The sequence below is a fragment of the Sorex fumeus genome, unplaced genomic scaffold (genome assembly GCF_029834395.1).
Source record: "Sorex fumeus unplaced genomic scaffold, SorFum_2.1 ptg000037l, whole genome shotgun sequence".
In the NCBI taxonomy this organism is placed as follows: Eukaryota; Metazoa; Chordata; class Mammalia; order Eulipotyphla; family Soricidae; genus Sorex; species Sorex fumeus.
In genome coordinates, this window is record NW_026606094.1 from 20,353,619 (window position 1) to 20,366,983 (window position 13,365).

The 13,365-nt window shown below is 39.5% G+C and overlaps 1 protein-coding gene across 2 annotated transcripts in view; it reads left to right on the top strand.

Annotated features, from left to right (window-relative positions):
* Window positions 1-13,365, top strand: part of IMMP2L (inner mitochondrial membrane peptidase subunit 2) — a 905,603-nt gene that overhangs the window by 44,279 nt on the left and 847,959 nt on the right. For both annotated transcript variants that reach the window (XM_056118041.1, XM_056118042.1), the window contains exon 3: window positions 1,365-1,501. In XM_056118041.1, coding sequence (XP_055974016.1) covers window positions 1,367-1,501 — 135 coding nt within the window. In that variant the 5' untranslated portion in view covers window positions 1,365-1,366. The remainder of the gene's footprint in view (window positions 1-1,364; window positions 1,502-13,365) is intronic.

Genomic DNA, 13,365 nt, shown 5'->3' on the forward strand with positions numbered 1-13,365 from the left:
AAAGATTGTGTGGCCGCCCACCTATGAGGTGGTCAGACTTCTTCGTCAAGACTCTGAATGATTGGTTTGAGGCTGTTCGTATTCCTAGAACGAGCAGATGCCATTGGGCTACACTAGCACGTGACAGGGATGAGTGGAGATGTTGCTGGCACCCGCTCGAACAAATTGATAAGTAACAGGCTGTCAAGTGATGAAGTGATAGTCCATCCAAGTTGAATTTCTTAAAATCACATTTGATTCTGCTCTTAGGCCTTCACACATGATATTCCTTTTGCTTGAAATGCCCAGGTCTCAGTTCAAATGTCATTTCATTTTGGGTGGGAGGGGTGTGGCTTGGGCCACACCCTGCAGTGCTCAGGATTTACTCCTGGCTTTATGCTCAGGGATCATACCTTATGGTGCTCAAGTGACCCTTTGTGGTGCAGGGGATTGACCCAGATTGGCTGAATGCAAGGCAAGTGCCTTAACCTTAAGGTAATGTCTTGATCTTCCTTTATGTTGTTTTTCATTGCATGAGAGAATATCCCTAGAAAACTTGGAAATTTATCAACTGGTTATAGAGCAAAGAGACTGTTGATAATTAGCTATATATGTGTTGGCACGCAGTGATTCTTTTCTTGCTTTTATATAGATTTTTGAATTAGTTCAGATCTGTTTAGCTTCTGTAACAAAAGTCAATAGAGCAGTGGTTTAAATGCAATAGAAAGTGATTTCTGTCTTATTATTGATTTGAGTGTAAGCAATGCAAGACCGTACTGGTGACTCCAAGATGCTGGAGCTCCAGGATCTTGTTTTTTGTTGCTTTGTTATCTTTAAGTTAAAGCTTTGCCTTTATTATGAGGTGGCTATTCCTGTTCCTACTACTGCCTCTTATCACAGACATAATGAAATGGGAAGCTGGAAAAGGAGATTATACTTCTTTTAAGAGTCATTTTCATTGTATGTACTTTCTCAGACCTAATCAATCACATGCTCTCACTTAGCTTCCTGGAAAGCTGGGCAGTCAATGGGCTCCACTAAAGCTTCTATTCCTGTGAAAGATAACAGATATTAGGGTATAATGCACATTGGTGCCATCACCGCTATGGCAAAGGAATGCTTTTGGAATGCTTACTTTTTCTAGCTTCTTGTTGGGGTGAGGAGAAATTTTCCACTGAAGTTATTGCCTTGACTTAAGCAACTGAAGAAAGTAATCATCATTTATGTATTTGCCTTTGGGATCTTGGAGTTAAATTTATTCTGATGATGAGAGGGAGGGGTGTGAAATATGCGGAGATGAAATTCTTTGTTAACTTTTCCTATCTTTCTACTTGTTCACTCTTTCTCTGAGGCGGATTGCAGACTGATTTCCTTTGTGTTTTTAGGTATGGCTCAGGCGCAAGGCTGGGGGAGAAAGTACTTCAAGGCCTTCTGTAAAGGCTTCTTTGTGGCCGTGCCCGTGGCAGTGACTTTCCTGGATCGGGTTGCCTGCGTGGCGAGAGTGGAAGGAGCCTCCATGCAGGTGATAAGAAATGAATCTCTGTTCTTTTACGTCAGCATTCCATTGTTTCTCAGAACTGGAAAGGATGTTTTTCTCAAATATTTCTCTGCTGGGTACTCACTGATCTTCAAAATGACCTGGAACTGAAATTGAACTTTATTCCATTTCTAGGTCTTCTAAATGTCCTGTTGTAATCATATTAGAGATAAGGAAACACTGTTACCAGTCAACTCTGTGGTTTGGTTTTCCTTGAGAATGATAAATGGAAGCTTCTAAAGTAATTTTACTGTATGGTTCAATTTTGTGTGGTGGTTTATGATTTTAAGATGTGTTGATTAAGTATTTTAATGAAATGTTCACATTTAAATATTCTTTGAGGATCAGATTATTAGTACAGTTATAAGATAGTTTTGAATTAAATTCAATATGTGCTTTTAGAAGTAGAATGTTCTGGAGCCCTGATTCTAGATATTCTAGTGTACTGTTTTAAGCATGTTGCTGATTGAAAAGAAAACGTATAAATTTTTGAAAGAACTTTCAAGTGGAGCTTTCTATAAGTTAGAATAAGTCTCTAAAGTTGACATCTAGAAGCTAGTTTTTTTTTACTCAGTTTATGAAATTATGAAGACTTTATATGATTTGGTTTCTCTTGTTAGCATGCATGGAATTCACTGTACTGAGTAAAACAAATAAATGAAATGAATAATAAAATGTAAAGAATGTCAAAATTAAAGATAAGTAAATAGTAGAACTTAAAATTATACAAAGAATAATCAGCTTGGATTTTTTTCTCTTTTTGCATTAGATCTAGTTAAGGGCAGAGACAATAGTTATAAGCAATTCAAATGAATTTGTTTTATTATTATAATTTTTATATTGGAAAACAGATCCTGTCCCAAGTTGTGTTAATAAGTGAGATTTTTCCCCTGGAGCAAAGACCCAAAATAAGTTTCTCTGAATATTTGCTTCTCCTTCCAGGTTTCAGAGTAGTCTGACCTTTTCCTGGGCAGGAAATTCTGAGTCCAACCCTTGCCTCTAGGATTCCTTTATCAGTAGACCAAACTGGTCACTTCTCTTCCTTCCTTCCTTCCTTCCTTCCTTCCTTCCTTCCTTCCTTCCTTCCTTCCTTCCTTCCTTCCTTCCTTTCTTTCCACAAGTTTTTCTTCTTTTACATGTTTTTTTTCTTTTCTTTTTTTAAACAAGAGATTCATTTTTTTAACTCTTTTATTATTTTTGTAATTACATCACTGTGAGATAGACCCTTACAAAGCTGTTCATAATTATGGTTCAGTCATATAGTGTTCCAACACCCATCTCTCCACCAATGTACATTTCCCATCACTAGTGTCCCCAATTTCCCTTCCATCACCCCCCTCCCTGCACCCCACTCCAGCCTGCCTCTATGGCAGGCATTTCTCTCTCTCTCTCTCTCTCTCTCTCTCTCTCTCTCTCTCTCTCTCTCTCCCCTTTTGGTCATTATGGTTTGCAATACAGACATTGAAAGGTTATTGTGTGTATCCCTTTATCAACTTTCAACACTCAGTTCTTGTTCAACGTGATCATTTCCATCTATTATTGTCATTCTGGTCCCTTCTCTAGCTCATCTTCCCTCTGCCCTACACACACTTGTAGATTAGAAGGAGGTTACATTTTATTATTTAATTCACCTACTTTATTATTTAATAACCCCTTTACTTAGTTTCTGTTGTTGTTATAATGGGGAGGGTGTGGTGTCACATGTTTGTCTTTGTTGTGGTACTCACTGGGGATTGTATATGTCATTTTGACACACACTCTGTGATAGTGCTACCAGGGCTTTTACATTTTTAGTTGGGGTGCTTGCATCTGTGCTCACAGGGGATCACACTCATTTAGTGGTGGTACACATTCTGGTGGATGAATTCCATTGGGGCTTTTGTGGTGTTCACACATGTACTTGCCAGGGCCTCTATCACATACACGGGCATGCTCCTCACTTATCTTTTTCAATTGCGATGCTCAGTATTGTGGGGGAATGTCACATGTTTTCATTGTGATGTTCACACACTTGGCTGTGCATCAGGGATCACATATTTTGATGTAGCAGCACTGCCAGGATGCTGCTGGGTGCCTGTGTGACCTTGGGGATTGAACTCCTAAGAGAATGCTTTCAGCCACTGAACCATCCTGTCAGTCCTGTCACATTGAGTGCCAAAAATACTGTATCACAGGGGTCCAGTAAACACAGGGAGAAGGAATTACAAGTATATAGCTTTATTCCTAAGCGAAGCTTAGTTCGGTTATCAGAGACCACCTTGTTAAGTTCTAATTCTTTCCTCTTTAATTTTGTTTTTCTGGCAGCATCTTCTAGACTCCAATCCTTAGGGAAAATTAGTTTCCTTGCTGAATTTTTCAGTCAAATACTTTATTGAAGAGTACAACTTCCTTTCTTTCCTTTTTTTTTGTGTGTGTTTGTGTGTGTTTTGGGTCACACCCGGCTATGCACAGGGGTTACTCCTGGCTCATGCACTCAGGAATCACTTCTGGAGGTGCTCAGGGGACCACATGGGATGCTGGGAATTGAATCTGGGTCAGCTGCGTGCAAGGCAAACTCCCTACCTGTTGTGCTATTGCTCCAGCCCCTTATAGTTACCTAAGTTTTGTAGTTGCCTAAATTTGGGTTCTTTGGATCACTTTGTATCTGTCCATGGGCATGTCTATTTTATTTTGTTTTGCTTTTGGTCCATACCTAGCTGTACTCAGGGATCACTCTCATCTGTGCTTGGGATTGAACCCATCAAATGTGTGCAAGGCAAGTGACTGATGCATTGTATTCTCTTTCCAGCACTGCTATGCATCTTATATGCAATCAATTTATGAAGTTAATAGTGACTTTCTCCAGAAGAAAATCCTGGAGATAGCAGAGCAGTTAGATTCCTGGCTTTTCCTGATCCCCCAAGCATCACTGTGTATATCCCTGGAGGTCTCAGAGCATCCCTGGGTGTGGTTTTCAAGGTCCCAGCCATTACAGGCCTGAGAAACATCACATCCATGGGTCTTCTTGTCTGTGGTTGGCAAAGAATCAGTGGTGGGGGCCCTTAGACTTCGGAGCACTGTTTGGTGGAAAAATAATGATTTCTTCCAATTTCCTTAGTGCTCTCTTTTATATAACTATCATTACTACTTACATAATATCTCATAAAATTTATCTGTTGATATTGCAGAGCAGAGGTTCCCAAACCTATTTACCTTATTATCTTCATTAAATAAAAATCACCCAGTCCCCTTTCAACTCTTCCCCTGAAAAATCTGCCTTCTTAAATGGAACAGACTGAAAGCCACCAAAGTCCCCCCCTAATTGCAGTTGAGGCTACTATGTCCTACCCTCCCATCATTTGAATGTTTCTTAGGGGGTGCCCTTGCTCACACTGGCAACGCTTGATGAGGCAGCAGTTTAATATCTCTATCTTTGTGATTTTAGCCTGCTACAGTTCTACTGAATGTTTGTATGACTGTGCTAAGCCAAGGAAGTTCTTTGCAAGATAAAGGAAATCAATTTTTTTATGATTTGTCCTCAATGTAGGTTTGTCCTCAATGTAGGAAGTGTTAAAAATAGTTATCATTTAACAACAAAAAAAAGTTATCACTTTACACACTAGTGTGTTTACTAATGCTATTAGCTCTAGATACATTACTTTGTCTCAGATTATTCTTGGACCTTATTACTCCCCTGCCCCTCCTCCCACCCCAATTATATTTATTACCTTGGAGTGTGTTTATTATATTATGTAAAATTTCCTTTCAATTGGTTACTGAAAAACAGCTTGACATGGCTTAGTGATACAGGGGAATTCACTGGAAGACTTATTATGTACCCAGTCGGAAGGCAGGAGTGTGGCAGTCATCAGGGATAACTGGAAGCAAGGACATGAACGCTGCCAGGAAGCTCAGTCTCATGTCTGCTTCTGTCTGAATCTTGGCTTCATTTTCTCGGACCGGCTTTCTCCACAATGCAGAGCACACGTGGCTCTGGCAGCTCTTTCTCCTTAAGATGCCCAGTTTCATCACTGCCAGGGAGAAATCTTTCCTCTCTCCTTACTCTGGGTTTGAAAAATATGAGAGGACGGATTGTGATTGATTCAGTTGGGGTTGTGTGCCCTTATTTATGCAAGTATAGATAAACTTTGGCCTGCAGGTTAAGGAGTCACAATTAGCCCAGTCTTTTTTTTTTTTTTTTTTTTTGAGTCACCATGAGCTACAGTTGCAAAGGTTTCCTGTTTGAGTTTCAGTCATACAGTGATCAAACACCCATCCTTCCACCAGAGTACATTTTCTGCCACCAATGTCCCCAGTATTCTCCCTTCTACCCCATCCCATCTGTCCCTCTGCCTCTGTGGCAGACAATTTCCCTCTTACTCTCTCTCTATTTCATGGTTTGCAATACAAATTATGTGAATCAGTCCAGTCTCACCAGGAGCATAGTTCTAATCTGATGTTGTTGGAAAATGGCAGTACCTGTATGAACTACATTATTTTATGGACTTTTAGTGTGAAGTAGGGGGTGCATTTCCTGGATGACATGGGGACCATTTTTGGAATAAAGGGGAAGAGATACTCTTCGAAGAAAGGAAAACTCTTTGGTTTTGTTTTTGGGCTACACCTGGTTGTGCTCTGGGCTTGTTCCTGGTTCTGCACTCCTGGTGGGAACAGTGTCATCATATGTAGTGCCAGGTTGGCTATGTGCAAGGCAAGTGCCTTAAATGCTGTCCTATCTCTAGTCCCAGAAAGGAAAACATTTTACAGCTGAGTCTGTATTTTGAGAATTTTCATTTATCCTAAATATAACTATTTACGATTTAATTAGCTTTGACTAAATCACACTTAAAACTGATTGGAGGAACAGAAATTGCAATGAGACATGCTGATTAATTTAGCACAGTTGAGGGCATCAGTTTAGATGAACTGAACACATCTAGCCTATAGAGCTCAGCAAAATTTCTTGACAAAGAATTAAAAAAATATTGTTATAAATTTCTCTAATAATGCAAGTACTGAAATAGCTTTCAGGGTGTGTGGAAATCTCTGGAAATCCCCGAGCAAACTGCAGGAACACACCTGCTGTTCTTGCCTCTGAGGCTTGGGGAATCTGTCATGAATGGCAGCCACTTGATTCGTTGTGAGAAACAGGAACTCTTGGATGTGGGGTGCCGTCTTTTTGAACCAAGGGTCAGAAATGGGAAGTAAAAGTAGGGAAAAATAAGTGGTAAGAAAGTGAAAAAGCATGGAAAAGAATGGAAGTAATTGGGTAAAGGAGGGTGATGGGCCAGGGAGCTGCCCACAGTGACACAGAGGAGTGAGGATAAAATGACCCACGTCAGCAGAATACAGCAGTGAAGGGGCTGCTCAGCCCCTTGAAATTGTGTGCGTGGGCACTGGCACGGCTCTGATTCATGCTTACCTGCATGTCATCCACTTACCCATTCTGCATCTCAGGATTTAAAGAAGGCATCTGTGTGTCATGTTGAAGGAATTCGTTTTGGTGTAAGTTGTCTTGAGCGTCAAGTCATTGAACATTACTTTTATCCTCCTGTGTATTCAGGTATGAGAAAAAATGCACAGTTTCTGGCATTTAAAATATATGAATAATTTTGTGACTCATGATATTATTTTGGATTATGTACTCAGTGAAAAACAACTGGTAACTGTGAGTTGAAATGGGGATTTATTTATTCAATAACTAAAAACTGTTAAAATATTATTTTAGGAGTATGGGGAGATGGTAAATCAGATACAGATGTCTTCCTCAATGTACATTTACTTTAGTAGCGGGAATTCAAGAATTATTAATCCTGGGGGATAGGCACATCCTCAGAGTATAAAGAAGATGTCAAGGTGTTAGATAGATATTGGGTCAAAGTTTGATTTATTCAGGAATGAAAACTGATTTTGTTTGACATACAATGGGCTGGAGCGATAGCACAGCGGGTAGGGCGTTCGCCTTACAAGCGGCCAACATGGCCGACCCGAGTTCGATTCCTCCGCCCCTCTCGGAGAGCCCGGCAAGCTACCGAGAGTATTCGATATGCCAGACACAGTAACAGCAAAGTCTCCAATGGAGACGTTACTGGGCCCGCTCGAGCAAATCGACGATCAACGGGAGGGCCTTTACCTTTTACCTTTACTATTTTGTAGAACGGACTCTGGGAATTACAATATGGAATAGGGTAACTGGAAAATAATACCTTCCACCCTTTTATTGTTGGCCACTATGTTAACTTTTCCTCTAGCAACAATGCCAAGAGTTGTGTGGCTTATGTATAGATTTGTATTTCTTGCTCTTGGCTCTGTGTATCAGATTTTGTGACTCGGGGCAACAATTTGGTTCAGCGTATTTGATGTGACTCTCATTGTGGACCACAGACAGACACGTCCAGACTCTCTAAAGTGTACTCTTGGTTTGGAATAGTGGGACATGAGAGGATAAGTGAGTAGGAACACTCAAGCTTAGAAGGGCTCTGTTCTGAATTTCTACTCCTCTGCCCATCCCACTAGTCCAAGCAAATCATGGGCAAAAACCAGTGTTAGTAGATCAGAAAGTATATTACTTATAAGGAGGTCCTGGCAAAGGGATGCAGGGAAGAAGGAATCGTGAATAGGTAAGGACATCTACCACCACTACTGTGAGTTTAAAGGCATATTAGTAATTCTAGACATAATCTAAATTTTTAAAATTCTGTCTTCAAAAAATTTTTTTGCCTTCAAGTCTACATAAACTTTGAGTCTCACCTAAAAGAGTTAAAATATTTTCAAATTCTCACGCTCCCTGAGTTCTGGAAGGATTTGTTCTATGTTAGCTGTCTTTAGGCTTGAAAACAGCCCACGACCAATCAGGTCATCACTCTAGAGAGCTTTTTCTTTTCTTTTTTTTTTTTTGAGCACCCAGCGATGCTCAGGGGATACTCCTGGCTCTTCACTCAGGAATTACTCCTGGCAGTGCTGGGGGACCATATTGGATGCTGGGGATCGAACCTTGGTCAGCCGCATGCAAGGCAGATTCCCTACCTGCTGTGCCATTGCTCCAAGCCCTAGAGTGCTTTTTTAAAAAAAATAATTATTTTTTTTACTAGTGAAACACCATGAGGTACAGTTGTAGACTTACGAATTTTGTGCTTGGGTTTCTTAAGGGCAACTTGGAATCGTATTATTTAACCAAATCCAGAGATTGAGGATCCAGAAAAAATAGTGTAGGGGTTAAGGTGCTTGACATATTTGACTGATTCTGATTTGATCCATGAAAACGACACACATATGGTTCCCCAGCACAGTCGGGGTGACAGCTGAGTAGAGCTACAAGTAACATCTGAATACTATGGAATATGGCCCACTCTACCACCTACCCACTTCTATCCAAATATTGAAAGATTGAAATCTTGTTAAAGGTATATATGCTGTCAGTCTCTAGAAGTTATTGAATACTTCCTATTATAACAACACTGGATATTCACTTTGAGAAACAATTTTTTTTTTTAGAGAAACAATTTTTATGTAAAAGCTCGTTTGAGATTTTTCAGAATTCTTCTGGTTTGGGTTTAAGTAAGTAAAGCTCATTTTTAGAATTCTACTTTAAAGAAATACTTCTTTATTTTGAAAACACTAGTTAGTAGCTTTTTTTTGTAGGTTTGGATTTCTAATATTGATGTATAGTTCTTATGTATCACTGTCACTGTATCACTATTATCCTGCTGTTCATCGATTTCCTTGAGCAGGCATTATTAACATCTCCATTTGTCCTAGCCCTGAGAATTTAGGAAGTGCCACACTGGAGGCTCTTTCAGGGTTAGGAGAATGAGACCCATCATTGTTACTGGGTTTTGGCATAGCGAATGCACCACAGGGGGCTTGCCAGACTCTGCCATGCAGGCAGGATATTCTTGATAGCCTGCTGAATTCTTTGACTCAGAATTAGACAGTAAGAGATCACGTGCATCGGGAGCTTGGCTTTATAGTCTCTGGATGTTGGTCGTTGATGGGATTACATGATACTGGTGGGCAGTTGGTGGGTGTAATCTACCTACTGGAAGATGGGGGATCTGGGTGGAGGATGCCCAGTCCAGATCTAAGTGGGCTTGGAGATCTCAGCCCCAGGTTCCGCACACCTGGGTTCCTCTGCCGGTTCCTTCAAGCACGAAGCTTGTCCGAATGTCTGAAGACCTCTGATACCCAGCCACAGCCATGCTCAAAACCACTTTCCACATGCTCAGCTGGAGACCTCTTAGGTATCATGCTAGAATAATGCTTCTAGTAAGAGTCTTGAGTTTGAAAGTCACAGCTAGTTTAAGGTAAATTATAAGTAAAAATAATTTTTAATGCTTTGGTAGAAAATAGGGTCAGTTTGTGAAACTTGATTCTTTTTATAAGTTGTGTAGGTAAATCCATATAACTGGAAGAAATGAACCTTTTTCAGTACTCTGTACACAATGAATGCTGGCACAAATTGTTGCTTAATGATTATTCATATTCACCTATTCCCCTCTAGTGCACATGAATCACTTCTACTAGTTGCTGAAAGGTTACTATGAAAGTAATGCTGTTTTTTTTTCTTTTCTTTTTTTTAATTTTTAAAGAAGCACCCACGTTACTCTACATTAATTTAACTGAGGAAATGAAGACTGATATTGCATAGAGTTGAAACTACAGAGGGAATTTATGTCGGTGGAATGCAATTATTCAGATTAGAAGTTCAATCGCTTACAGAGGCTTTTAGAGTAAAAGGGTGCCCTAGGAATAGTTTAATCACCTCATACCAAAGTTTCAGATTTTATTTGAGTGAGCAGGCCTACAGCAGGGTCACTTAACTCTTATAAAAGGTATCTGCTTTCTACACTTGAAGTTGAGATTTTAAGGTTTTAAAAAGTAATAAGTTTTAAATGTCACTGATCTGTTTTTGTTGCAGTTGCTACTTGATTTTATATAATATATACTGTTTTCCTTCCTAATTTATGTAGCTTAAGGTGATAATACTAAAAACATTGCTCTACAGTGCTCTTTTGTTCAGGGTTCAGAGAAATATTTGTGCAGAATATATAAGAAAATTAGAGAACTTGAGGGAAAATAGAATTTAATTAGTATTGAGGTCTTTGTTCAATATCATGTATTTATTGTTTCAAAATTGTCTTGACTTTCAACTCTCTGCCTATGATCCTGAAGAAACTGATGTAGAATAAACCTCTTAGACTCCTGCTAGGCTCTTTGCAATCATTATCTTATTTCCTGCTGTGTTTAAAATTAAAAGGTCTTTCAAGAAAGCAAGCAAAGAGGTGCACGCTCTTTTTCTGTCACATTTATTATTTTGTTAAAGAAATTTTCAACCTTTTATACAATAGTGGGCTTAATACTCAGTAGTTAGTATTATTTTAATTATTATTTTGACATTCTAAGAAGCTGAATACAGATAGTCTGTCAAGGAAGAGAGATGCATGAGATTTATGCCCCAACATTCAAGACAGAGAGTTCTGGGCTTTCCATCACTGCTGAATTTGCACATCCTAGAGCTGGGAACCACCAGAGACACATTTCCTCCACTGCTGGCTCCTCTGTGTTCAGGCTCCCGATGGTCTGCGGGGGCAGAGTGAAGGAGGCCAGGGGCTGATGTTGGAATGCTTTATGGGCTCAGGTGAGCTTTCTCCCCACATTACCTTTGGCTTCAAAATTTTACTTGCAGTTTCTTACCTCTTAGGATGTTACACATTCTAGACTACTTTTGAAACACGTCATTAATAGAGAATTCAAATAGACCAGTTTGGATTTATAGCAACAAACATATGTGATACTGAAACAGTTGGTGAGTGATAACTTTATAATATTCCTTCCTGGATTTCCTTCACTTCCCATGATAGAATAACAGTATGTTTCTGTTTTATGTAGCCAAGGTTATAGCTGCTATTTAAGCACTTGCTTCGTAACACTTTTAAAAATAATGTTGGAGCTATTTTAGACTTACGGAAAAGTTGTAAGAGTAGCACAGAGAATCTTCATTTATCCTCTATTCAGGTTCATTCACTTTTTCCAGTTTTTGCCCTCTGAATATCCTTTTCTCCCACCATTGTTTTCCCTTTTTTGCCTTCCTTCTCTCCCTATCCTTATGCATCCTTATGCACCTTCTCTCTTTTCCTTTTTTACATGTGTTATGAACACATAAATGTATCTATATACATATGAGTATATAATTATATGACTACATAGTATATGTGTTTTATTTTTGTAGATATCTAGTCCATGTATATGCTCCCTCTATATGTATGTACCCAAACACAAATGTCAGTTACCAATTTCAGAGTAGTTTGCGTACATCATGGTTCTTTCTGGGGGATTTTGGACCACACCCCCGTTGTGCTCAGGCTTCCCTCTGGCAGGGATTAGGAGCCAGAATGCAGTGGTAGGGCTCAAATGGGGGTAGGCTGCATATAAGGCAAGCCCCCTACCCCAGGGGACTTTCTCTCTGACCCCACATTGTGTTTCTTTAACAGTAACCACTTTTGAATATGATTAAGTAATTATGCTTGCTGGTTAGTCACGAATACTTTTATAGATTTTTTTCCTTCTTTTTTAAAATTTTCTGGGTCATGCCTGGCAATGCACAGAGATTACTACTGGCTCTTGCACTCAGGAATTACTCCTGGCGATGCTCAGGGGACCATATGGGATGCTGGGAATTGAACCCGGGTCGGCTGCGTTCAAGGCAAACACCCTACCCACTGTGCTATACCTCCAGCCCCACTTTTATAGGTTTTAAAATTTAAAATGTAATTTAGATTTGTATCTAGAAATAAGAAATAATGTATCTTATTTAGATAAATTAAGGAAGAGCCCGGCAAGCTACCGAGAGTATCTCGCCCGCACGGCAAAGCCTGGCAAGCTCCCCGTGGTGTATCCGATATGCCAAACACAGTAACAACAAAGTCTCACAATGGAGACGTTACTGGGCCCACTCAAGCAAATTGATGAACAACAGGAGGACAGTGACGGTGACAGTGACTCAAGTTATAAACTTTACATTAGAAAAAACAGAGGCTTAGACATTTGAAATAATTAACCTCAGTTTATACAGCCATTACATTTCATAACTGGTTTGAACAAATTCTGATAGTGCATTCCCATTTTACTAGTTACTTATAAAAATTGTGCATTATCTCTTATACTATGAAGCACCCCTGTGATATTACCGCTAATGGAGTAGAGATATTTTGTACCACTTATCTGTGGTTTGTGGAATTACTTAGTTAGTAATTTAATTTTGGGATGGTTTTCTGTTTCATTTGGAAGTTAAACAAAGAAAACTTAAGCTTATGTTAACAGTAGGAGATAAAAGATTTTAAACTTTGAAGCTCAGATTCATGAAAAGATACCACCTTCTAAACTGAGGATTAAAGACTTTGTAATAAGGACTTTGATGTCAGTTTTGGGTATATGGCCAGACACCTTGAAAATATTGTGACTGTGAAATTCATACAAAGTTATGCATAAGATATCAAGTAATTAAAAAAAGTGCACAGTGACTTTCCTTGAAGGTAAGAAAAATCCTTAGAGACCACAAATAAAGGGGAATATATTTTCAGGGTAGTAAGTGTCTGTTAAAGTTAGCAGCTCCTCTATATCTATTAGCACATTTCTGGATATTTAGAGTTGTTGGTTTTAGAAACATGCCTTTATTTTTGGCTTGTTTGTTTTTGTTTTGGGGGCACATTCAGCAGCGCTCAGGGCTTTCTTCTTGCTCTGCGCCTTGAGAGATCACTCCTTTCTGTGCTCAGGGGGACCAGATGGGCTGCCAGGGACTGGACCCAGGTTGGCTACATTCAAGAATCCCTTCAGCTCAATAGTATTGCTGGTTTTAATGGCAATTTTAAGGT